Source organism: Pseudonaja textilis, chromosome 10, assembly GCF_049901715.1.
Source record: "Pseudonaja textilis isolate UNSWEBS1 chromosome 10, rPseTex1.2, whole genome shotgun sequence".
NCBI lineage: Eukaryota > Metazoa > Chordata > Lepidosauria > Squamata > Elapidae > Pseudonaja > Pseudonaja textilis.
Genome location: NC_141999.1, coordinates 12,668,358 through 12,696,123, shown reverse-complemented (window position 1 = coordinate 12,696,123; position 27,766 = coordinate 12,668,358). Strand labels below are relative to the sequence as shown.

Genomic DNA, 27,766 nt, shown 5'->3' with positions numbered 1-27,766 from the left:
GAGAGAAGTCAGATTTCCCCCCACCCAACCTTTTTTAAAATAAGAAATCACCATCATTAGGAGAGCTTGCGAATTCAGTTTCCTGTGCTCAGCTGCTTGGCAGCAGATAAAGGAGGGAGGCAGTGTGTTGCTGGGGTTTATACAGAAGAACTGCTAGAATAGATGTCAGATTCCACCGGCTAGTGCGACTGCTTTTGAGAGCTCCTACTTCTGACTTGGCTGCCCAGTACCCCGCTTTCGCTCTGATTTGAACTTTTGGGTTTATTTGAATGTACTTTGCAAGGGAAAGAGTGAGCCTACCCAAGAGGAGAAGAGCTGGTTTTTTTCAGCACCGCCACAACGGGACAGCTCCCACGAAGTCTTTGGACTGCAAGCCTTCTGACCCTTTTGTCCTACCACAAACTGGACTCTGGAGCTGCCTGGTATCATGGAGCTGTCCACCATCCCCGGTGCTGAAATCTTTTACAACAGCACCTTGCAGGACTTTAGCTCAAGTTCTCTCACAACTTCAAATGCCACAAATCAATCGCCAATGAAAAATACCACTTCAATCATCATAGCTATTGCTATCACTGCCCTGTATTCCGTCGTGTGTGTGGTGGGACTTTTGGGGAATATCCTGGTAATGTACGGCATTGTCAGGTAAGAAAAAGGTTCCAAAATATCAAGCCCAGCTTGTTCTTTGACTAGACGAGAGGAGGATTTATGCCTATGTGACTTGGCTGGATGACACAAGGGTCATTGGAAAGAAAGAAGCCATGAAGTAGACGTGTAGGGAGACTGGGAGAACTGTGTGCAGCATGAACTCGTGACATAAACTTGTAACGTAATGTAGTCTGTGTGAAAGTGTGAAAGAAAATCACTTGCATGCCAAATGAATTAATAACCAGGATTAAAAATAATGCTGGTTGTGCATTGAGTGGAAATAGAGTGACCGTTTGAAGTTGATGAAGGAATTAGAGCCATATCTGTGCATTCAGCAATGCACTATCATGTGGAAGTTAGGATAGAAATGGAACATTAAAAATGTGGGTTTTGTGACTCAAGAAATGATGTGCTTCACTGCATGCATTTTAACTGCAAAATGAAGGTGCATCCTATGTTACTATTATTATGGTTTTAGAAAATTGCCATGCCTGATACATGCCTGGAGCAATGTAGTTTTTACAGTGCTAAAAATTCTGCCCACTGTGAATTTTATGTTTGGCTGTATATGAATGAAGAGGGAGACTCAAACAACAGCTACAAAGATGCAATGACTTTTCAAATAGAAGTATCTTGATCAGGCAGAATAAACTCTTAAGATATATTCACTCTCGGTTTGTGAAGACGAAAAACATTGTTTCTTTCAATTCATGTCAAGAGAGGCATGTGTGTGCCTGTATGGGAGATACCAATTTTTCTAGGAGAGGTTCAACATGTCAAACAAACAGAGATCATGAAATATGTGCTTTGTTAGTATATTGTCCTCAGCATAGTTTCCGTCAAATATGTTGGACTACAAGTCCAAGAATTTTAGGCTGCCTGGAAATTATGGAAACTGTAGTCCCTCATACCTGAAAGATATTTGATGGGGGGGGGGCAAGAATATTTCATAACTTGGTCTATGAGAGGTCATTTTTATTGTACTGAGAAATTTCCAAGATACTTCATATTTTTCTGGTGGAGGTAATAGTGCTATTAGAACAGATAATGGTGAAGTGTAATCTTATCAAATAAATTCAGATCCTTGACAGGATCATTAAACACTTCTGCAATCACTTTGGTTTAGGTCTAATGAACCTGCATTCCAGCCATTAGTCACAACAGAGAAATATTTTTAATCCTGATAATTACCAACTATGAGACTACCGCCAAGTCTCTTTTCCTTTTCTAGAAATGCTGAGTTTAAATCTGGGAACCCTTCACAGAGTTACAGCCCCTTTATTTTTGTGCCTAGAATTGTGACGAGAAAGTTGCTTAAGAATTGCATTTCTACTTCCCTCCTTCTGCCTCTTTATTTTTTTAACTAAAATGCTGTAACTTCTGGTTAGGTCTAGCCAAACAAAGAACTGACCTCTCATAGCATCGTTTTTGTTTCAAATGACATATTATGCAAACAAACAGGCCCCATTTAGTGAACTGGGTTGCTTCCTTTGGAGACTGTGTGAGTCAGCATTCACACATTCACATCTGAGGAAAGAGTGCCAATGTGGATTTTCCCCCCCTTCCTTTGTTGTTTCTGAGTCATGCAAAGCAGAGAAATGGTTTGCTTTCATGCAAGCAATTCAAAAACCCCAAAACAGATTCCTGCTTTCTTTTTGTATTTGGCAAAGACAAAGCTTTGGCAAAGTCATCATTAATATGCAATGCCACCCCCCAAATTCTCAGGAGTCTCAGAACTTGGCATGCCCAGGAAATTGTATTTTGAGCTCAGTATACCAAAAATCTGTTTCTGGAGTAGAATACCGCAATAATGTAATCTGTGTCTACCAACATTTCTTCCCCCTATATTTTCCCATTTCGGTTCCCAATGGCTGACTGAAATGATACAACAGTTTATGTTAATATAATAACTTGGAGCAATCACAAAGAACATTTAGGATTACTGAATGAAAATATTCCATCTGTTAGCATTTGCAAACCCTCATGAGAAAATGCCTTTGCTATTTTCGAGCTTTTGTACAATTTTCAATTTTGTCCTAGACTTATGAGGTCTAATGGCTTGATGCCCTTTTCTTCAAATGGGAGCCGCGATATCAAATATTCTGAAAAACTCTTTGTCTGAGAGTTCTGTAGAGAATTGGTCATGAAGTGCAAAACCATACATAACTATTGAAAAATAATTCCTAGCCCATTCGGTATAATTGATTTCAAGATCTGCAACCTGCATCTCCTTGATTAAGACCAAATACTAGCCTCTCCTGGTAGGGCTTTGCTATTTCAGAAGTTGGAAGATTTCTGCAGAAAATCTGGATGACAATTAGGTAGCTTCAAAGAGATGCAGAAAAAGAGATTGCAGCTCAGGGTTGAACTATGTGGTCCTTGGTGCTCTCTGAACTTGATTGTTTTCTTGCAGATGTTCCATTACCCAACTGGTTGTTCCTTGATTAGGATATTGTTCCATTGTTGTTAGATTGGAATACGAGAAGTAAACAATACTCCAGTCAAGGAACAACTCAGAAAAACACTCAAACAGCCCCAGGAACCACTCAGTCCCTTCCCAGCAACACTGATGAAGCAATATACTACTATATAAAATAAAAGCAAATGTCACATCCTCCTAGCAATGATGATCTTACGTAGTTTGGTATTGAACCATCTGCAAGAAAACAACCAAATTCAGAGAGCACCAAGAAGGGAGGTGAAGAAAACCTAACTCTTTGCTCTCATCTGGATTGCTGCAACCCAGAACTGGTAGCCTTGCTGAATGTGTATGCAAGAGTTTGCCTAAATTATCAACCACATTACTCTAGACGCTGTGTCTGATGCAGTTTATAAAAGTTTACAAACCTCGATTTGTTCATTTGGCTGTGAAATGCCAAGAGATTAACAAACCGTGTTGTCATTTTCTTTTCTGAGCTAAACTGCTAAGGTTGATAGTTAGCATAGTTAATTTGGAGCCAACTTTTCTTAAAAACTCTCCTCCTTCTGATAAAACTACCATGTTCTGAAGTCAGCTATAGAAACATGCATGGGTTACAGCTTGGAACAATTGATTTGAAAGGCAAAACAAGATTTTTAGCATGGATTTGCACGTAGCACCTGTCAGTAACTAACAAAATGTGTCTGCTCTTAAAATTGCACAGCACAGTCATATTTTGCCTTCAAGCCAGACTGCTGCACAATCCTAACCCTAACCAAATTTGTTTGGTTGCTAAGATGGGGACTTAAACCTGGAATCATAAAACTGGATGGTTTTAAGCTTCCATTACCAATTAATCAAAGAGTTGGGACTCTTTCCAGAACTGCCAGTCAAGGAAAAACGATGAGGAAGAGAACAAATTTAAAAAACCCAAAACCAAGCTCAGGCACCAGTTCCAAAAATAATACTTCATCTAGTGACCTTTTGAGATTTTATAGACATTTGATGGATTAGAAGCGGTTAGATGATCCTTGGGAACAATCAACATAACAAGCTGGCTCAGATATTACTTGAGACTTTCAAGAAGAGATTGGACTGCCATTTGTCAGAAATGGTATAGGGTCTCCCGCTTGGGCAGGGGGTTGGACTAGATGACCTACAAGGTCCCTTCCAACTCTGATTATCTGTTAATGGTTCCTGATTGCCATAAGGAACAGTCTCACTGGTACAGTGACTGGCACATTACTTTACCTATTCATTTTTAAAGTGTCACAATATTCTATGGTAATGAATTCCACAGGTAAGCCGGGTGTCTCTTGGAATGCTTGGTTTGGCCAAGCATGTCACCTTCATCAGGTTAGAATGATTGAAATATCATATTTTCACAGTTTCCCATCTTTGCTGGCTTCATATTATTCCACAATTCTAGAACCTATCACCCTGTGGCCAACTGTTTCCCCTCCACTCACTTAGCCATTGTGAATTCTCATTAAAGCGCTGCATCTTTCTGCATATAGGTAATCCTCGACTTATGACCACAATTGAGCCCAACGTTCCTGTTACTGAGTGAGACATTTGATAAGGGAAGTTTGCCCCATTTTAGACCTATTTTGTCACCATTGTTAAGTGAATCACCTCAGTTGTTAAATTAGTGACTCAGTTGTTAAGTGAATTTGGCTTCTCCGTTTGCTAAGTTTGTTAAAAGGTTGCAAATGGTGATCAAATGACCGCAGGACACTGCAACCATCACAAATATGAGTCAATTGCCAAGCATCTGAATTTTGATCATGTAATCATGGGGATGCTGCAATGGTCGTAAGTGTGAAAAACAGTCATGTCATTTTTTCTGGTGCTGTTGTAATTTTGAACAGTTGCTGAATGAACTATTGAAAGGACTACTTGTATTCATTCAAAGCAGTGCATATAATAATTCCTTGCATATTGAATTTCCCTCCCATTGTATTAAAAAGAATCAAAACCAAGAGCAACTTTTGGGAGAGGTCTCGTTATATAAATAGATTAAATATGCCGACCACGTACAGATCTACATCTTCCATTGTATTATTATTTTTTCCTTGCTGATGTGCACTCTCTCACTTTCTTGCTTGTGTTAATAAATTAACATCTTAGTTAATCAGTGATGGAAAACACTTAGGCAGAAAATTCCATTTCATTAAACATCAGAAGGCCAAATCCAGAAATTTATGACAAGCTGCCAATAACTAGGGTTTCTATATTTGTGCATGGAAACAGGATTGCAGTACCACAAACCAATGAATCAAGCTTCCAAATTTGCATTTTTGCCATATTGTTTTCCGTGGCTTGACAATAATTAATCTTCTACCCATGACTCTGATTTCTTTGACCCGTTCTAAGTGGAGCAGCTTTAGAAAGCAGATTAGAGACTGTGTTTGGTTCAGAAAGCAACTGCTGCATCTCAGTATAATTCTATTTATATTTGGCGGTTTATCAAAATCCCAGAGCAGATAGCAGCAGTAATAAAGCAGTCACATAAAATAATGAAAGGCTATTGCAAACTTTAAAAATAAGCCAACCTAAATAAACACTGACAAAAGAAATAAGCCATCAACCAGTCATCAATAAACCTTCTTAAATATACAGGGAGCAAGGGAATCTTAGGCAAATCTCTTTGGGGAGGGTACCAGTCTGACATGGGGTACCACCACAAAAACATGGGGTACCACTTCTGTTTCCATCATGTGAGGCCCTTTCCCTCAGGACAATGAGTCAGACCACCTACTGCCAGGGTAAGTATGTAGGCAATTTAAAGTTCTGAAGTCTAATCTAGTATCAATGCTTTGTCTGTCCAGATAACATAGAATATAGTTATAGTTATGAAGTTATATAGTTATGAAGACCCGGGGCATGGCATAAAGGCAAAGCAGTCAAATAATCAACAAGAGTCCCTTTATTATCTCCAACTTTGTCCCCAATGTCCAGGTTATCTTCTGGCTGGAGAAAAACTCTCCCAGGAACAGCCTTTGACCGCAGAGAATTATGTCCATAACTTGAGCAACACAAACTGTAACTTTAAGTCCAATCAAACCAAACTGAGGTAATTAGTTTGGGAGCGCAGGAGCAAGAATTCCAGACATGAGGGCATGGCAAAACTCAGAGGGTTGGGAAGATGTCAGGAACACAGATAAGCAACGACAACACAGGATAAAGGGCATGACAATAGTATCATAGGCTGGAAATGACCTCAGAGGTTTTCAACCCCCCTGCTCAAGGCAGGAGATCTTGTACCGTCCCAATCAAATGGTTGGCTAGTCTAATGTCAGCGTTCCAAGTTATGCACCCAGTGGAACAACCGGATCGATGGGTACACACTGCATGCGTACAGCATTTTTAAAAATAGAAAGAAAACTTACCTTTTACTGCAGCCCAGGTGAGTAAAAACAACTGAGGTGTGGCAATCTGGGCTGCTGCATGGATCAGCTGGGCTTCAAAGGAAATATAGCACAGAATAGAGCAAGGGTAGGTGGGCAGGGCCAAATGATTGCCGGAACTACCAGTTCACCCGAACCTGTCCGTACCGGCTGAATCCCACCTCTGGATGCACCCATTGAAAGCAGAACTGCGAGGCAGGTAGATTCCTCTAAGAACGTATTTATTGGTTATATCATATCGGCACAGCTGGTGAAAACCAACTCTGAAAGTTCCTGCCGTTTTCACCTTATTAAAAGAATGAAACTTTTCCCCCTCTCCAGTGTCATCGGCAGGAGTGGGATATTTTCAACTGATGAAACAACTGGTTTGGTGAGCGCACGCAGCATTTGAAAACTCAGAATTTCAGCTCTAATACTTACCTTCTACTGCAGCCCCAGTGAGTAAAACAGCTGAGGCGCGGCATGAATCAGCTGAGCTGCAAAACATGGAAATAAAGGAGAGACTAGGCCAAGGGTCTTCAAACTTGACAGCTTTAAGACTTGTGGACTTCAACTCCCAGAATTCCTGAGCTAACATGACTGGAGGAGGAATTCTGGGAGTTGAAGCCCACAAGTCTTAAAGCTGTCAAGTTTGAAGACCCCTGGACTAGGGCATGGCCAAATGATCCTTGGAACTAGCAGTTCGCCCTAACCGGTCCGAACTGGTAGAATCCCATCCCTGGACTCATCAGTTACATGGTCCAATAAATACAGCTGGCAGGCTCCTCTCTTCCTTCACCAGCCACCTGCTATGATGACCTTGGTTCTCACAGGAAAATTTTTTATTTTGACTGTAAGCTATCTACTTCCCTCCTCCCCTTCTTTCTCAGGCTTCATGGCAACTTTGAGGCATCACAAGATGCCTCTTCAGCCAGGTTTGCTTCAGAGGTGAAAACCTCCAGTGATGGAGCACCCACAACTCCAGTAGGCAAGCTATTCCATTGCTTAATTGTTCTCATGGTCAGAAAAATTCTCCTTATCTCTAAAAAGGATCTCTCTTTAACAAGCTTCCACCTCTTGCTTCTTGTCCTGCCTTCTGGTGCTTTGGAGAAGAACTCAGTCCCCTCTTCTCTGTGAAAGCCTTTCAAATAGTAGAAGACACAGAGGTGGTATTCAGCAGGTTCTGACCAGTTCTGGAGAACCAATAGCGGACATTTTGAGTAGTTCGGAGAACCGGGAAATCCCACCTCTGACTGGCCCCGCCCCATCTATTCTCCACCTCCCGAGTCCCAGCTGACTGGTTGGGTCTTCTTTGGTTGCCCTGCATAGGAGAACGGAGCTGAAAAGCAGGTTAGTGGGGTGGGGAGGGAATGGGGATTTTACAGTATCCTTTCCCTGCCACGCCCACTAAGCCACACCCACAGAATTGGTAGTAAATTTTTTTGAATCCCACCACTGAGAAGACAGTTATCATGTCCCCCTCAATCCTTCTCTTCAATAGGATAGACATACCTATCTCCCTTAAACGTTCATCGTACGATTTAACCTCCAGATCCTTTATCATCTTTGTTACTCTTCTCTGGCACTTTCTAGGGTCTTAGCATTTTTTCTCAATATTGTAGTGACCAGAACTGTATAGACCAGAACATTAATAGCTCAGTTTATACACATTATAATTTCCAATTGATTTTCAAAATGTGCATTGCAATAGCTTGGATGAGAAGGACCCTGCTGAGCTGCTAAAATCAGGAAAAGCATGTAAGAAACTCATTTGTTCTCAGGTCTGTCTTCTGTGAAAGAGACACCAAAGCCAAGCTGTACGACGGTGAGAAGTTAATGATCAGCATAATTACAGAAGGTGCTTAGTCTACCATTTACCATGGCAGTTAAAAGTCTAATTGCATTTACTCAGGTTTAGCTTAGTTAGAGGTAGCCTTGTATGTTCTTTGGTGGTTTAGGATCTACATAAATGCAGCTTCATTTATGGTTAAGAAAATCGGGAAAGCAGAGAACATGGATTAACTCAGGAACCAAATTAAGCATGTTTGCAAACATTGGCCTTGAGTAGCTCTTGCTTTCTAGAAATCCTAACAAGGGAAAAGAAAAGAAAAGAAAAGAAAAGAAAAGAAAAGAAAAGAAAAGAAAAGAACAAGGAAAAAGCAAGGGAAAAGGAAAAGGAAAGGAAAGGAAAGAACAAAAGAGAATGGAAAAGAATGAAGGATAGGAAAGGGAAAAGAAAATAAGAAAAGAAAAAAGGGAAGGGAAAAGAAAAGAAGAAAAGAAAAGGAAAGGAAAGAAAAAAGGAAAGAAAGAAAAGAAAAAAGGAAAGGGAAGGGAAAAGAAAAAGAAAAGGAAAGAAAAAAGGAGAGAAAGATAAAAAAAGGAAATGGAACGGAAAAGAAAAGAAAAAAGGAAAGAAAGAAAAGAAAAAGAAAAAAGAAAGAAAAGGAAAGGAAAAAGGAAAGGAAAGGATGGCCAATATAGATTTTTGCACAACAGCTTAAAAGCTACAACATGCTAAAAGGGGGAACTTAGGACAATTTAGCACAACAGTGCTAGAATCAAGGCATTGCCAGATTTTAAAACAACATTTATTGATTTGGGGTCATCACAATCGGAACACAGCAATCATCCCACAAGGACACTTAGCCCCAGCTTTCAGTGCAATTGGTATCATCATGGATTCACAGGAGGAAAATAAACCCACCCTATAAAGTATTGTCTGAATTGAGGTCATAAACAAACTGCACATTCGCTGGCCAAAACCTTATTAACCTTCTCTCTGGTTTATTATTATGTAGATTTCTTGCTGGTCTAGTTTTCAGTGGAGCATTAATTTCGCAAACCTTTTATCAGTAGCGTAACATTTGAGAGCATCAAAACTGTATCACCTGCAAATAGATTTAAAAGAGAAGTCTTCCAATTTTTATCTTATTCAATCATCGTACCAAAGCTAGCCCCAAATTTAAATTCACTGCATATTTCTTTTAAAAATGGTAGTTTCTGAGAATCAAAGACTTTAAATATATCTAAAGAACATAAGGGCTAGTAACAATTTGTAAAACATTTAATAATTTCCCTATAAGGATAGATGTATTTCAATTTGGAATAAAACCAATCCATTTGAATATTTTACTTATAATACTTTTAATAGGTTCACTTACTTAAAATCACTTTTAATAAGTTCCCATGCTCTCCAGTCAGCTAACAATATTAAGGAATTAAAGGAATTTGCAAAGGTGTCTGGACTATCAGTTAATTTTCAGAAATCGTATCTAATGTTTTCTGCACACCCCAAAATTCAGAAGATTTCTATGATTTGGGGGATACCAATTGTAGATAAATCTTGAGAATATTTAGGCATTGCTAGTATTATTAATTATTATTATTATTATAGAATATTAATGCAGTTTATATTAATAATTATATGTCAATATGAAAGAAATTAAATAGGGAAATGAATGGATTTCAAAACATTTTAACATTTTAGGGCAAACTGCAAAGTAAAAATTAAATTATTTTCAAGGCTCGACTTTCTATTTCAATACCTCCTAATAGAAATTCTGGAACAAGCTTTCAAATATTAGCAAAAAAAAAAAAAAAAGGAAAGAAAAGAAAATTACCTGTTCTGCTTTCAAACAAAAATAATGGTAATAAATACATGTAGAAGGATATTATACAAACCTCCGAACTGTTGCAGCATCCCTGGGGTTACGTTATCAAAATTCAGTCATTTGGTGGCTGACTCATATTTATGACGGTTGCAATGTCTTGGGGTCATGTGAGCCCCTTTTGCAACCTTCTGACAAGCAAAGTCAGTAGGGAAGCCGGATTCCCTTAACAAACATTTTACGAACTTAACAACTGCAGTGATTCACTTAACAACTGTGGCAACAAAGATCGTAAAATGGGGCAAAACCAGTTCTGGAGAACCAGTAGCAGATATTTGAGTAGTTTGGAGAACCAGCAAATCCCACCTCTGACTGGCCCCGCCCCCATCTCTTCTCTGCCTCCCGAGTCTCAGCTGATTGGCTGGGTCTTCTTTGGTTACCCTGCACAGGAGAATGGAGCTGGAAAGCAGGTTAGTGCAGTGTGGAAGGAATAGAGATTTTGCAATACCCTTCCCCTGCTACGCCCACCAAGTCATGCCACGCCCACCAAGCCACTTCCACAGAATCGGTAGTAAAAAACATTTGAATCCCAACACTGGGCAAAACTCACTTAACAACTGTCTCACTTAGTGACAGAAATTTTGGGCTCGGTTGTGGTCATAAGTCGAGGACTATCTGTACCTTACATAGATATATGTGTGGTTCCCGTTCCTTTATACTGTAGCTTTTTTTCCTATATTTTCTGTATTTTCTATATATTTATTCCTTTATGTGGAACTTGGGGTTATGTTAATGTAGTTGCCTGATATTATTTGTTAATCATAGTGCAATAAAAAATGATGGGAAAATAAGCTGTAATGGAACAGCCCGATGGATATGACCTTTCAACACAATTTTTCCACTACTATGGATTTGAATTGTCATTGCTTCCAAGGGTTATGCCTGCTTGAAGCTCATTGGTATTGGGGGAGTTTATGTTCCTTGAATTTTCAGAATTTTGTGGGGGCTCACTCCTTTTTATTTTTCAAAATACAAACTTGGAAAGAACTTTGGTGAAAGTGAGTTTGCCTGATCTCCTGCATTTAGCAGTAATGGACTGGGGACTGACTGCAGAATTCAACTGTTTATTTATTTTTTTAATTAAATTCTATGGCAACGCTAGATAGCTAACAACATGTAAAACAATAAAAAAAACAGCAATTAGGAGTTTTAGAAATAAAAATGTACAATGGATAGGATAGAAAATATGGAATAGAATGGAATGGAATAGAATAGAATAGAATAGAATAGAATAGAATAGAATAGAATAGAATAGAATAGAATAGAATAGAATAGAATAGAAAATATGGAATGGAATGGAATGGAATGGAATAGAATGGAATGGAATGGAATAGAATAGAATAGAATAGAATATAGAAACCCTATACCATTTCAGAGAAATGGTTGTCCAGTCATCAAGCAGAGCGATCAATAGAAACCTTTCAGCAGGCCATTTAACCTTCCCACCCAGCTCCTGGAAAATATCCAGATCTTCAACCCTTTACAAATATCAAGAACTGCACTTTTAATATTGAAAAAACAGGTTTGGGGCCTTTACGTCTATCTCAGCAGCCAAAAAGGAAAGTAGGTAAGATCTCCAAAAGAATAGAACTCCAGCAACTCTTCCTTTCTTGCAGTTTCCCTTTTTCTTTCTTTCCCTTCTCCCCAAGAAATCAAAATGAACTTTGCGAAATAAAATCAATGAGGCATCTTTATTTAATGCGCATGGTGAGAACTGGATGTGGAATCCAAATGATTTGCTCCAGGATAAACCTGGAGACGTGACCAGGTTTTGAGTCACAAAACGCAGCAGTATTTTCTTTCCATTTTTCCAACTGCACACAGAGGTCTTGATATGTGTAAAACAAGGAGGTATAATTTAGATGATCAAAGTACTGTTAGTGTTTCCTAATTCTTCTAAGAGAGGTTAGGAAGGGATGTGTTTGTGTCTGGTTTCGAATATTCTTGACTCTTGACAAATTTATCTTTTCTTTTATGTACACTGAAAGCATTTGCGCCAAGACACACTCCTTGTGTGTCCAATCACACCTGGCCAATAAAGAATTCTATTCCATTCTATATATCCAAAACAAAGTTAGAACAGAACAAGACCAAATCATGTGATTTAAAGAACTTCCAACTTTTTACAGCAAGACCATAAAAAGTCTGTCCTTTCTGAAACATTATTCTGGGCGATCCAATAAACCCGTAATTATATTATTGAAGAATTATACTTGCAATTTTTAAATCATAAAAAGCTGCATTGCTAAGTTTGAAAGGAACCAAGAATTCTACTCATAAAGTTGGCTGTATCTTGAAGCTTTTCCGCAATGTTGTTTTGCTTCATTGCTTTAAAGTTTTGTTCAGATTGTGGTAAATATCCTAAAGATAGAAGTAGCTAAGCTTTCCACAAATGCTAAGACGAAACAAGCTTCTCGAGTGATATCAATCCATATAAAATCACAGTGTGAGTTTTCCTTGATCGAAGGCTGCATTGGGTATTTGAGTGACACGGCATAGAATCCCATTGGGCTGCACTCCAAAAAAATTCATGAATGGCACCAGAACAAAAACAAAACATAATTTCACTTCAACTTGCATTTGATAATGATTTTATCATTATATTAAATGTGATTATTCTGTGGTGATTCATGTAAATATTTTTCCTGGCACATTAAAATATCATTTGTTAAGAATTTTTGAAAGTCCCAAGCCACAGTTTAGGGTTTGGCGGGAGCTCTGTAGCTTTGATGAATTAAATTTTGCCGTTCAGCCTTAATGAAGCCTATGGCTTTTCAAGACCTACTGAAATTCTACTCCTGAGGCTCAACTATTGACTACCCTGGAGCAGAGATAGAAAATTATAGCTAAAGATTTAAGATCAGCTCAACTTCATTGTTTCAGACTTGGTCTGGGAATACTGACCAAAGAAGCTTCAGGCAATTCTGTCGAAAGCTGCATTTGGCTCCCATCTGACTCCATTTTGGACCTTTCTGCCTTGCAGTGTTAATACTACTTTATAATACCTTGGTAAGACCACACTTGGAATATTACATAGATAACCTTTATTGTCATTTTTAACTGTGGACGTACTGGCACACATTAAAAAAAAAAATTCTGTTGCCTGCTCTCAAAAGTGCACACATACATACATACATATACACCTACTACACATACACACACACACACACACACACACGTACATGCACCTCTTGGATGGGAGCTAGGCATGTGAAAAGACACCTCTGAGACCCTAGAAAGTGTGCAGAGAAGAGCAACAAAGATGATTAGGGGCTGGAGGCTAAAACATATGAAGAACGGTTGTTGGAATTGGGTATGTCTTGAGTAGGGGGTTGGACTAGAAGACCTTCAAGGAACCTTCCAGATCAGTTATTCTGCAGGTCTCATTTATTGTATGTATTTATTTATTTGATTTGTCAATCGCTTACAAGGTAATAGGTTATAAGCATAAACATAGTTACGAATACATGAATTAATTTACAGATTAATTTACAGATGAATTACATTTACAGACACAATATTGATAAGCAAATCAGAGAGAAGATCATGCGTCCTCCAGATCGTTTCCAGGGTTATTTATTCAGTAGAACAGTAATTGTGAAGCTGCGAATGATACTTCAACTGGCACTTAGGAATGAGGCTGGAAAGCGAAAAGCTGTGGCAAGTGCTGTATGAGCCTAGCATTATCAAAATGGGATAATTATAGTTGGTCTGTATTGCTTCAAGTTATAGATGGGGACTAAACTTTCTGATGGATTCTTCTCATAAAAGGGAAGGCAAAACAGGCATATATAAAACTGTGTTCCAAAGCTTCTCTTCTTGATGGAAAACCCTTTTGAGGATGAATGGAAAGTTCTTATAACTCTGTCTGTCTATCTATCTATCTCTATCTATCTATCTATCTATCTATCTATCTATCTATCTATCTATCTATCTATCTATCTATCTTTTTATCTATCTATCTAAGGAAATTTATATTGCTGTGTTTTAGTCCTTCCTTAGGCAAGAAAGCCAACTGGGTCACTTTGGGCCAACTGCCCGCAAAACTTGTTTTCAGTGCTGTTGTAACTCCGGTCACTAAATGAATGCTTGTAACTCAAGGACTACCTGTAAGACAGGGGACCAAAGAGGTTACCTGGTGTGTATGCAAAATATCCACAATATCTTGAGACTTTCAAGAAGAGATTGGATTGCCATTTGTCAGAAATGGTGTAGGGTCTCCCGTTTGGGCGGGGGGTTGGACTAGATGACCTACAAGGTCCCTTCCAATTCTGATTATCTGTTAAATCTGTTAAATCTCTGTCCCAGTGATGTGGACAGGAAATGTAGAGAAATACAAGTAGTCTTTAACTAAAAACCATTTTTTTTGTTCTGACCAAGGCTTCCTGAGACCGTAATCAATAACACACTTAGTCCAAACAACCCTCTTTTTATTTCAACGGCCGGGAATTATGTTCATTCCCAGCCCGTAATGAGTCAAAAACAGTCTCTAGAGATACCCTTATCTCCTTTGAATTGCTGCCAACAACTAAAGTGCCAAATTAACTGTAAAACTCCAAATGAAATACAAATTCCACACAGAGCTCCAATGTTTAATCCAAACAGAGCAAACAACATTGCTTCCTGCAAAGGTTCCTGTCCCTTTGCTCCTCCTTTATGTCTTATGGGAGGGGCAATCACCTCCAAGCCTTACTCCCAAGTCGCTCCTTTTGTCTTAACTGCTCTTGCCTTCTGGCAGCTCTGTGCATGAGCGCACTGAGAACGGGCTCCCCTTGTTCCTCTGCCTCACTGCTGTCAGATTCTGGAGGCTCCGGAGTCAGCACACAACTCCCAGATGGCCCTGGCGCCATCTCTGTATCAGATGCTGGACCCTCATCCGAGTCCTCCCCAGACTCTTGGACTGGCCCATGTTTCTCCCCACTGTCCAACTCTGCTGGCTGCTGGCGGACCACAACACTTTTAGCTAACAACCAACCGTTCAAAGTTACAACAGCACTGTAAAAGTGTCCATTTTTCACAATTTACGACTATTGCAGCATCCCCATTGTCACGTGATCAACATTTGGACACTTGGCATGTACTTATGATGGTTGCAGAGCCCCAGGGTCCTGTGATCCCCTTTTGCGAACTTCTGACAAGCAAAATCAATGGGGAGGCCAGATTCACTTAATGACCATGTGACTTAACTTCACAACTGTCATGATATGCTTAACCAGTGGTGGGATTCAACCGGTGTAACAACCAGTTCGATGAGCACGTGCTTTGCGCATGCGTGCATGCAGCATTTCAAAACCACCCATTTTCAACTCTAATACGTACCTTCTACTGCAGCCCCGGTGAGTAAAACAGCTGATTCATGCGACAATCCACTGTACTGCACAAATCAGCTGAGCTGCAAAACAAGGAAATAAAGCATAGGAAAGGGGCATGGGCGGGTGGGCGGGACCAAACGTTCGCTGGAACTACCGGTTCACCCAAACCGGTAGAATCCCATCCCTGCACCTAACAGCTTGTGGCAAGAAAGGTCATAAAATAGGGCAAAACTCACTTAACAACTGTCTTACTTAGGGATGAAAACTTTGCATTCAATTGTGGTTATAAGTCAAGGGCTGTCTCTCCACCACCTCAATACACATATTGTCAACTCATAAAGTATTTCTATGGCCTTTTTAGAGTTGCCAACAGAAAGGGAGGGGGGAAAGGGTTTTGAAAGAGCAGTGCGGCAGCTTGGAAATTGAAAGTGTATTCTATAAATAGTTTTTCAAAGATAGTAACTAGGTGACTGAAGTTTCTGCCACGCAAATATCTAACTGGAAAACATGATTGATGACTCTTGGCTATGGATGTGTCTCATTGGAGAATATGAATTATCATACAACCAGGGGGGTGGGGGAAAACCAGGGTCAAGGGTGACAATGAATGATGTTTCTCAGAGTCGGCTACACCCAGGCAGTGCTGGACTCCCAATAAATCCTTTTGAAGTTTTGGAAGTTTGGCTTGAGACTCATGATTTAATTGGGGGTAACTGCCAGAATCCTGACAGACACCATGGTATTGGAAAGAAACGTTTTCAGTGTGTTCAGTGTTTTATTCAAGTTGTCACATCCTTTTTCATGAGATTTTATACCCCTGCTGTCTCCTAGCCCTCCGGGCACCATCTCAGAGCCCTGGAATACATTCCATCATAATTAGACTGTTTGGGGGAGAAGGGAAGATGCTCCCTGAATTGTCAATATCTCAGGGACGGTAGGGAAGTTTTCAACAGAAGCTGTTTTATATTTTCCTAACTATAAGTTGAGTATATTACCAAAATAATCCAGGTAATGCAAAAGTTATGTGACTGAGATAATACATGCTGCTGCAAAGAAACTTTTCTGCTTCTGAAAAGGCTAGCATTCCTTCGGCACAGCAATTTAATGAGCATATTCATGAGAACGAGTAAAATTAGGCTACAGTCACAATTTTTTTTAAAAGAGAGATTTACTCATCTTTTATTTATCTTCCTGATTTTCATCGTTGTCTTCTCCTCCTGATTTATCCTACAGAAGATCAGCTTGGTTTCAATCCTTTCGCCATTTAAGCTCTGAGTATTGATTGGCCTTTCTCTCTTTCTCTCTCTCTCTCGACAGCTTATGAAATACTGTATATACAGTCAGTTCAAAAAATGCACTTCTGCTCTTTAACATTTTGCAAAAGTCTTCACTGTGGGAAGATGCTTCCTTCTGCAGAACACTGAAAACAAGGGAAACGTTCAAACAAAGAAGCAATTCAGGGGTGGATGAAATCCGGGGAAGTAACTTTCCAAATATAGCAAAGCTTAAGTCAGTCAGCTCATCTCCCACAGAATAAATATAAGTTCTAAGCCTATTTAAATATCAAAACAAGTTTATTAAAGGAGTTGAAAGATAAGCCAAACTGTAACAGGTATTGAGTTATGCCTTCATCTGGTATGTCCCATTTGTACTGTGGTAGTGGAGTGGTTACTGGTTCTCCAGAACTGGTCAGAACCTGCTGAATACCACCTCTGCCCCATTCAGTTTGTGGGAATCAAGGTTCCCACAACCATGAATAGGTTCCTTTGAACCACCATGAATTTTTAAATTCGTTCCAGTGTTTATGGAGATGCTCTGTCCTCCAGGCCATGGTGGTCCCAAAGGTGTTTTTTTTTCCCCAAGAGGCAACGAAGACGTTCTGGTTTTTCTTTGAAGACGTTTCACTTCTCATCGAAGAATAGAATAGAATATAAAATAGAATAGAACAGAATTCGTTCTTGGCCAAGTGTGATTGGACACAGGCTAACTCTGCCCATTGCCAGGAGTTCGATCCATACCAGCTTGAGGTTGACTCAGTCATCCATCCTTCCGAGATTGGTAAATGAGGAGCCGGTTTGTTAGGGGCAATAGGCTGACCCTGTAAACCGCTTAGAGATGGCTGGAAAGCAACATTGGAGCAGTATATAAGTCGAAGTGCTATTGCTATTTCATATTCCATCTCATCTGATGTCTCCAGATTCTTTAAACATGGTAGAACATCTTCTTTAGCTCCATTGTATGAACCCAAACATTCTTTCTGGGAGTTGAAGTACACAACTCCTAAAGTTGCCAAGGTTGGACATCTCTACCCTATACCATTTCAGACAAATGGCTGTCCGGTTTCCTCTTAAAAGCCTCGACTTTTGAAAGCGAGCTGTTCCACTGATTAATTGTTCTAACTGTCAGGAAATTTCTCTTAGTTCTAGGTTGTTTCTCTCCTTGGTTAGTTTCCATCCATTGCTTCTTGTCCTGCCCTCAGGTGCTTTGGAGAATAGCTTGACTCCCTCTTCTTTGTGGCAGCCCCTGAGATATTGGAAGATGCTATAATGTCTTCTCTAGTCCTTCTTTTCATTAAACTAGACATACTCAATTCCTGCAACCATTCTTTATATGTTTTAGCCACCATCCCTTAATCATCTTTGTTGCTCTTCTCTGCACTCTTTCCAGAGTCTCTTTTCAATCTTCAGTGAAAATCTCAGTGAAATCTCAGAGGTGTCATTTCACATCTATAGCTGCAATCCAAGAGATCCATGGTGATCACACATGCAAGAGTAAACAAACCAGTAAACAAAAACTTTGGGAGTGGGGGGCGGGGGGAAGGATGTGGGAGAGAACTAGGTTACCATAAAAGTGAATTGGTCAGTAGCAAAAGCAAGGCAAGGCAAGGCAAAATCTTTACTGCAGCCACTGACCAGCATCAATTCACGTTAGAATGGTGAAAGGTCACAGCCATTCCATTGTACAAACTATGAAAAAAATAACCACAATTAGAATACTAGCACAAAGCTCCTATTTAGCTATCGCTAAAATAAAATTATGGAAACTACAGACACCCTGGGAAAATCCCCCAAAAAGTCTGCAGGAAAATTCCCCACCCCGTTTTCCTACCGATCGATCGTTCTTTATTTGGGATCACAGGATACCGTTTCCAGCTCCATTCTCAGGGGGAGAGAGATAGAGAAAGAGAGAGACTTTTGGCTTCATGAAAGGAAAGCTCTGCCAGAAATGAGACTTGTCACACCGGTACAGCCTCTTGGAGCAGGATGCTTTGCAGGGTCCCAAAGACTCATTTCTGATGGAGTTTGGGGGAGAGAAAGAAAGACTTTGGCTGCTTTCCTTGCGCGCAGCCAAAAGCAGAAGAAGAAAGAAGCAGAAAGAAGCAGACCGGTGGCCAGGAGAGATGCATGGGACGAGGAGGGCAAGTTCTTCCCCTCTACCCTTTTGCCCCTCCCCTCACTACCTCATATTCTTCACATTGCAAGCGACACAAGCCTTGTGTTCCCGCGCATTCATTCCCTGAATTAATAGCTTGGAGGGGGGGACATTTCTTTGCGGACCACCAAAATTTTCTCACGGACCACCCGTGGTCCCCAGCCCACTGGTTGGCGACCACTAAGCCAAGAATACTGTGAGAACCTCCAGAATGGCTCCATTTTGAATGGAGGTTTCTAGAAGCCTATTTTAACATCAGAAACTTTCCCAGTGCAACTCTTGCAAACCCCTGTAGATGAGGTTGGCCATACAGGTGAGTGAGGCCGCTGTCTTTTCATTGATGGCCTCCACCTGTCAAATTCTTTCCCCGGATCTTTTTGGCAGCATTCTTTTAATTTTCCCTTTTAATTTTCTCAGTCTTTTTATTAACAGTAATTTCTGCAGCATTTTCACCTAATTATTATAACTTTTATTTATATAGTCTACTGAGCAGCATTGGTGGGCTGGAAGAGGAGCTCTCACCTCACAGGAGGTGAGGTAGGTAATGGCAGATATTTCTTTTTCTGCAGCTACTGTAATTATCTGCTGTGAATTCCATGTAGGCATCAGAAAGGGCATCTGGCCAGTAAATTCTCAGTTCCATTCAGTTGCTCCGGCTCCACCCTGATACAAGGGAGTACAGAGTTGTTAAAAGAAAAAAATAATTATATAATAATATAACGTTACATAACGTTACATAACATAACATAACATAACATAACATAACATAACATAACATAACATAACATAACATAACATAATATATATATCCTACTGAGCCCAAGAACATTGGCATTGAATGAAAGGCTGGTTTTAAAAAGGAAAAGTGCCAACAGATCAAAGACAAACATTTGAAAAACCCTTTTCCTTTTTCTTCTCTCACTCAGTAATGATCTCCCTGTCCCCATTCCTGAACTTTTTACTCTCTCTAACAGACACAGTGATGTTGGGCATTTGCGATTTGTCAGCCCATGACAGCTATGCATAGCTTGTAACATGTTTTGAAACTTCACACACCTATTCTCAGCCCTGGATTTATTCAGAAGGTCACCTTTCTTTCCCAGGGTGACTGGAAAGATTTCTGAAAGCAAACCTGGCAAAATAGTGAAATAAATAAATAAAATGGTAGAAAATAATGATTCCCCCCACCCCCACCCCCACGAAGGATTTAGTCCTGTGTTGACTCCTCTAATGGAGCTTTCTCAGATCAAGAGATCGCAAAGGGGGTTGTAGGCTGACCTAAAGAAGTTGAACACCAGCAGTAAAAACAACAGGAGTTTCTGCTTTTTTACAGCAATATAGTCAACATAAAAAGGTATCCTGGAACAGCCTGAAAATCTGCTGTAAAAAGAGTCTCTCGCTTGAGGGACAGAATGTTTTCAGGAACAGGAACAGGGGTGGTATTCAGCAGGTTCTGACCAGTTCTGGAGAACTGTAGTGGAAATTTTGAGTAGTTCGGAGGACCGGCAAATATCACCTCTGACTGGAGATTTTACAGTATCCTTGCCCTGCCCTGCCCCGCCCACCAAGCCACGCCCACAGAACCGGTAGTAAAAAAATTTGAATCCCACCACTGAACAGGAAAAATGGATTTCAGCACCATATAAACAATGACACAGCCCCGGTGAAACATCTTTTGCCGCTTTCATCCTTCAGAAATCCAGATCTAAATCAAATGAATAGTTTCCCTTTTAAAATCAACTGATTAAAAGCACAAGGGGACGAGCATGGGTACCAAATACAGTAAATGATATCTAGATTTAATACTACTAGATGGGAGATAGCACAGAAGAAAGGAGAATTGGATCACATCAAAGAAGCAAGCAAGGGTATTTATTTCTTTATCTTTATTTTGTTTATTTAGTTTGTCAAGCATGTATGAGAAAACAAGTATAAGTATGAACATAACATATACACATATGTATAAACAGGTATAAGTATATACATAATAAATGAGTATGAATAAATGGGAACAGTGGGACAGGGATGTAGGCATGCTGGTGCGCTTATGTACGCTCCCTTACACATCACTTAGGAATGGGGTGAGGTCCACGGTAGACAGTTTAAGGTTAAAGCTTTGGGGTTTTAGGATGTAACAACAGAGTCAGGTAGTGAGTTCCATGCATTGACCACTCTGTTGCTGAAGTGGTATTTTCTGCAGTCGAATTTGGAGCGGTTTACTTTGAGTTTGTATCTATTGTTTGTCCGTGTATTATTGTGGTTGAAGCTGAAGTAGTCATTGACAGGTAGCACACTGAGGCAGACAATTTTGTGTACTAAGCTTAGGTCAGACCGTAGGCGACGTAGTTCTAAGTTATCTAGGTCCAAAATTTCAAGCTTGTTATTTATGTAAGGTGGATATCAGGCTGTCAGAGAAACAAGGAAAAACAAAACTAGAATATATACCTGGAATGTATCCTAGGAAATGGCAGTTGTTTATGATAGTTGACAATTTTTTCTACAAGCAAGAAAGGTAGTTCAGAATTTATAGCTAATCAGAACTTAAACTCTTCATGTTCTCCTTCAGCATGGCCCTCCCTGAGCAGTCAGCTTGAATTTCTCCTTATCTCTTGCCTTCACATTGTCTGTTGAAGACCGATCCATGTTTACATTCTCGGCATTCTTGGGCTACCCTTCAGATTATGTCCACCAAACTAGACTGTTACAGATGAACAGAGTTGGAAGGGACCTTGTAGATCATCTAGTCCAACCCACTGCCCAAGCAGGAGACCCTACACCATTTCTGACAAATGGCAGTCCAATCTCTTCTTGAAAGCCTCCAGTGATGCCGCTCCCACAACTTCTGAAGGAAAGCTATTCCACTGGTTGATTGTTCTCACTGTCAGAAAGTTTTTCCTTATTTCCAGGTTGAATCGCTCCTTGTTCAGTTTCCATCCATTATTCCTTGTCTGGCCTTCAGGTGCCTTGGAAAATAGCTTAACCCCTTCCTCTCTGTGGCAGCCCCTCAAATATTGGAACGCTGCTATCTTGTCTCCCCTAGTCCTTCTCTTCACTAGAGCATCTATGCCCAGTTCCTGCAACCATTCATCAAAGACAGTAATCTTCTAGCCATTAACTGAGCCTGATACCAGGAAAGGATTCAGGCAAAACATCCCCCCCGCCCCCCATCTCTTGACTTCAATCAAAACACATATCACTGTTCTACTCCATTTTATCTCCTGTTGTTTTGCCAGTTTAATGAGAATGTATGTATGTATTTTTTGCAAAGAATGAGCCCCAGTGTGATCTGCAATTCATCTCATTCGCCTTATCTCCTCTCTCTCTAGATATACCAAGTTGAAAACTGCCACCAACATCTATATCTTCAACTTAGCCCTGGCAGATGCCTTGGCCACCAGTACTCTGCCCTTCCAGAGCGCTAAGTATCTGATGGAGACCTGGCCCTTTGGGGAACTGCTCTGCAAAGTCGTCCTCTCCATAGACTACTACAATATGTTCACCAGCATCTTCACCCTGACGATGATGAGCGTAGACCGGTACATTGCCGTCTGCCACCCGGTCAAGGCCTTGGATTTCCGGACCCCGGCAAAAGCGAAGTTAATCAATGTTTGCATCTGGGTTCTCTCTTCTGTGATTGGAGTGCCTATCATGGTCATGGCTGTCACTAAATCTCAAGGCAAGTGGTTTGCCATTAACTTCCAAAGACTTTCCAAAAGACCACTCAGGTTGGGGAACGATCAGGCTGTGGTTCCCACTGCTAAATTGACATAGGCCTTTGGGGTGCAAGGACTTTTTCTGTCCTGTAGTAGGGAACGAACTTCTATTCTATGAGCCTTGGTGGCGCAGTGGTTAGAGTGCAGTACTGCACTTCTGCTGACTACCGGCTGCCTGCAATTTAGCAGTTCGAATCTCACCCGGCTGAAGGTTGAATCAGCCTTCCATCCTTCCGAGGGGGATAAAATGAGGACCCAGATTGTTGGGGGCAATAGGTGGACTCTGTAAACCACTTAGAGAGGAGGGTAAGGCATGGTGAAGCGGTATATAAGTCTATTGCTGTTGCTATTCAGTTTATTTCTTGGGGTGATTCCGTTATATAGGAAGCAGACTTACCTATGGGGCTAAGGAAGGAATGTTCATATTTTGATAAAAAGATGGGCTTGTAAGTAACCCCCCCACCCCACCCATGTACAGGTAGTCCTCAACTTACAACAGTTCATTTAGTGACCATTGCAACATCACTGAAAAAAGTGACTTATGACCATTTTTCACACTTACAACAGTTGCCGCATCCCCCGTGGTCACGTGATTTGCATTGGGATGCTTGGCAACTGACTCACATTGATGATGGTTACAGGGTCCCAGTGTCATGTAATTGCCTTTTGTGGCCTTCTGACAAGCAAAGTCAGTGAGGAAACCAGACTCATTTAACAACCGTGTTTGTAATTTAACAGCGGCAGGGGTTCACTTAACAAATGTGGCAAGAAAAGTCATAAAATGGGGCAAAACTCAAAAAATTCTCACTTAACAACATAAATTGTGGGTTCAGTTGTGGTCATAAGCTGAGGGCTACTGTACTGGCTTGGAAATTATATCAAGAATTCTACGCTCATTCATTAACCCTGTTCACTCAACATATTGAACTGGGCTGTGGGGTAGGGATAAGAAAAGTATACAAACCCCAAACCCCAGTCAATTAATCCAGGCAGAAAAAATAGCTATAAAGAGACCCAGGCTTATTTGGTGCTAATTGAATATCTCCCTGATCCCATACAAGCTACTAACTTGAATCTTTGTCAACTGAGACACAGTCCTAGAGAAGCTCTGTGAAACACAATTGCTCTAGGCACTCTATCTCTATGACTGGTTTGCTTTGTACCTTTTCCCAGTCTGCATCCATTAGGAGTTATGACAAAGGTTGGAAATGATGAGAAGGAGCACACACCCCTTCCCAACTATCTATAATCTATTTACAAAGGGAAGTAGTGGAAGGCAGCAATAGCCTGCTAACCTCCATTGTAGTGGCTGAGAAGACTAACAGCATGGATATTGTCCAACTGGTCTATTCATCCTGGATTGCATAAATTAATAAAGGTCAATTAATTGACTAGGAATATCCCAATAGAAGGGACGTGGTGGCTCAGTGGATAAAATGCTGAGCCTGTTGATCAGAAAGGTCGGCGGTTTGGTGGTTTGAATCCCTAGCACTGTGTAACGGAATGAGCTCCCATTACTGGTCTCAGCTTCTGCCAACCTAGCAGTTCAAAAGCATGTAAAAATGCAAGTAGAAAAATAGGGGCCACTTTGGTGGGAAGGTAACAGCGTTTCGTGCGCCTTTGGCATTTAGTCATGCTGGCCACATGACCACGGAGACGTCTTCGGACAGCGCTGGCTCATCTTTGTAATGGAGATGAGCACTGCCCCGTAGAGCCAGAAACAACTAGCACATATGAGCAAGGGGAAGCTTTACCTTTATACTCCCAATGTTGGGAATGGATGGGATGGTCAATTAATTGACTAGGAATATACTCCCAAAGTTGGGAATGGATGGGATGGTAGAGAAAGGGTGAGATGGTTGGATAGTTTCTTTGATGGAATGGACATCAATTTGAGCAAACTCCGGGAGGCAGTGGAGGACAGAGTGAAGCAGGGATGGGATTCTATCAGTTCACACCTATTCTCTAGAACCGGTTGTTCACATTCTAAGCAGTTTCGAGAACCGGCTGTTAGAAGAAATTACTGGCCTAATCCTGTAAGGAAGGCAGGAAGGAAACATTCTGGTGTTGCTTACAGAAACTGCCTCTCCATTAACCCTTTTTACACTCTTGGCAGGCCTAGACTGCCTGTCTCTGGAACTTCTCTGGAGTTTTTTTCCCCCTCCTTTGCTGGTACTTTGTGGAGTGACCATTCAAAGTTACAATGGCACTGAAAAAAGTGACTTATGACCATTTTTCACACTTACGACTGTTGCAGCATCCCCACAGACATGAGAGGCCAGGCGAGGAGATGCGTGAGTAATATTGAGTTGGCCACACCCAGCCAATAACATGACCACCAAGCCATGTCCACCCGGTCACATGACCACCAAGCCAAGCCCACCACCTAAGCCACACCCACAGAACCGGTTGTTAAAAAATTTGAATCCCACCCCTGGAGTGAAGCATGGTGTGCTATCCTCCATGAGGTTGCAAAGAGTCAAACATGACTTAAATGACAAAACAGCAGCAACAGCATACTCTCAAACTCTCATCAACAAAGCCACTAGTCATTGATGGTTGTTGTCAAAGCGGTCTCTACTATGCGATGATGTGCTTTTATGTGTAAGAGAATAGCACTTCTGTTGGCCACTGAGCTATGGTCCTCCTGTTTGTTCATCTCTCATCTTCATACTCTTCTTCTTTTTATGCAGGTGGCATTACAATCTGTCTCCTTCAGTTTCCTGAACCTCAAATTTACTGGGATACGGTTACCAAGATCTGCGTTTTTATCTTTGCTTTCTTGGTTCCCATCTTGGTCATCACCATCTGCTACGGGCTGATGATTCTCCGCTTGAAGAATGTCCGTCTCCTCTCTGGTTCCAAGGAGAAGGACCGCAATCTGCGCCGTATTACCCGCATGGTGCTCATTGTGGTAGCAGCCTTCATCATCTGCTGGACTCCCATCCAGATCTTCGTCATCGTTTGGACTCTGGTTGGCATTGACAAGAAGAACCCTTATGTCATGGCCAGCCTGCATTTTTGTATCGCCCTGGGCTACACTAACAGCAGCCTCAACCCGATCCTTTATGCTTTCTTGGATGAAAACTTCAAGAGATGTTTTAGGGAGTTCTGCCTCCCTTTCCGATCACGGATGGAGCAGAATAGCTTTAGCCGGGCCCGGAACAGCACCCGAGAACGTGTTTCTACCTGCACACCATCAGAAGTTCTTCATAAGTCAGCATGACTAGACATGGACAGCCACAAAAGAGGCTTCAGCAGAGGAGGCAGAGGGGAAGAACTGCAGTCCGAAGTGACCCAAGTTACCACCACAGAATTCTAGCCTGAACGGATGCAGGAGCCATTCAGGAAAAGACACCGCCACAAACCTGGCGAATGTTTCAAAGTGTTTTAGGGTATCGCTCTCCAAGCTGATGCACTGGGAATGCAGTTCTCCAAATTCCCCTTCAGCACTTCCAACCTACCTGGAGGACCACATGTTTGGGGAAAGGCACATTAAGGGTTTTCTTTCCTCCCCCACCCTTCGACCTATGACAAGCCAAATTTTTGTTCTGCAAAATGGTCTCTGTTTGTCCATTGTTATAACACTGCAAATTTCTTAGGAAATCTTTAATATCTTTTGAATGAAGTCTCAAAGAGGCATTAAATGAATGCTGTGTATGGTGCCCGTTATTCATGCCTGTATGTGCGTATACATTTATGGATTTCTGGAAATCAATGCCTTCAAATGGTTTGAAGAACTCGCAGCGTCTGTTTCTGCTTCACTGAAGATATTTTTTACTTTAGCTTTACCAATTAGTCTCTGGCTGATGGCTCCTTCCGCCCTTCTCTCACTGGGTTACGTGCATTTGACAAACCAGGATCAAAATCCTCTTTCACAGTTGCGATGGTTCGATGGAAGCATCCCAAAGTAGCTAAAAGGGATACTTTTAAAAAGCCATGCATTTCTAAACCAAACTTTCTAATGGCTACAAAATTTAGTTATCCATTCAGAGAAAAGCGAAGCATAGCCTTTGATTTGTAAAGTTGGAGCACTCAAATCTTTGCCTCTGTAGCGACCAGGAAAGCAATGAACCGAAGATACAAAATTCTACCATTAGTGACTTAATCTCTGTGTAATCAGTGTTATTTGGCAGTGGAAGTTGCATTCTTGTGGATATCATGCCTTGTTCAGCGGTGTTCCTTCTATACTGCTTTTTAAAAGGTCAGGAAAAGAAGGAAACCAGGGTTCCCTAGCAAGAGCTGGTTTCCTGGTTCCAAAAAACTATGAATTCTAGATGGAAAGAGATTGAACCTTGGAAACCAACAAAAACATTTTCATCCTGGGTTTTCCCCATGGCCCATGGGAAGTGACCTCCTTGCAGAGAGAGTCTCATTTCCCTCATGTTCTTGAGCAGCACGAAACCCTTCCTTGTGAACTTAGAACATAGAACAACAGAGTTGGAAGGGACCTTGGAGGTCATCTAGTCCAACCCCCCCTGTTCGAGCAGGAGACTCTATTCCAAATATTAGCCTCTACCTAGGATCGAACTCACAGCCTCCTGATTGTGAGGTGAGAGAGCTCCACCTGTAGGATACCACACTGGACTGGCTTGTGTGTTTTCCTGACTGTTCTGTTATATGTACCTCCAAAAGACTCTGCGACACGTTGGTACCTCTACTCAGGAACTCTGTCGTGGAACAAAGACGTAACTTGATTGTTCTTCACTGTAGATATATGAACTTGTACCAGTACTCCGATCTTACTCAAGAAGGCAGCTCCCTGGGCCTTAGGCAACTGAGATCGCATGAGGCAGAGCTGAAAGATTGCAGATGAACTTGGGTTCTGCTTGACAATTTCCTGGAAACATCTTGCTAGCCACTGTGGAAACAGAATGCTGGGCTGCGTAGCCTGTCAGAGTTTCCAGTAACCCTCCCAATCTGGAGCCATAGGCATTTAGTCTGGTCCAACAGGTGTAACTTACATTCTTAGATTGCTTAAGTGTTGGGTGTTCAGCTACTTCTGTATTGCTGTTATTGCCTTACCCTCGTAGAAGCTGCAAATCAGGTGGCCCTTTGCGTTCCCCATACAATCCCTAATTCATTTAGGGCTTGTTGTCTGGATCAGGCATTGGCGTGAAATCATTTGTCAAGTTAAGGAGGATTCCTATTTCAGTGGCTCAATAAATTGCTGTCAATGAATTAT

General features: G+C 41.1%; 1 protein-coding gene across 1 annotated transcript; it reads left to right on the top strand.

Annotated features, from left to right (window-relative positions):
- Nucleotides 1-98: 98 nt before the first annotated feature.
- On the top strand, nt 99-27,766 carry OPRD1 (opioid receptor delta 1). The gene is made up of 3 exons (XM_026702837.2): nt 99-642; nt 22,195-22,544; nt 25,275-27,766. The coding sequence occupies exons 1-3, from the start codon at nt 428-430 to the stop codon at nt 25,805-25,807; spliced, it is 1,098 nt and encodes a 365-aa protein (XP_026558622.1). The 5' UTR covers nt 99-427; the 3' UTR covers nt 25,808-27,766.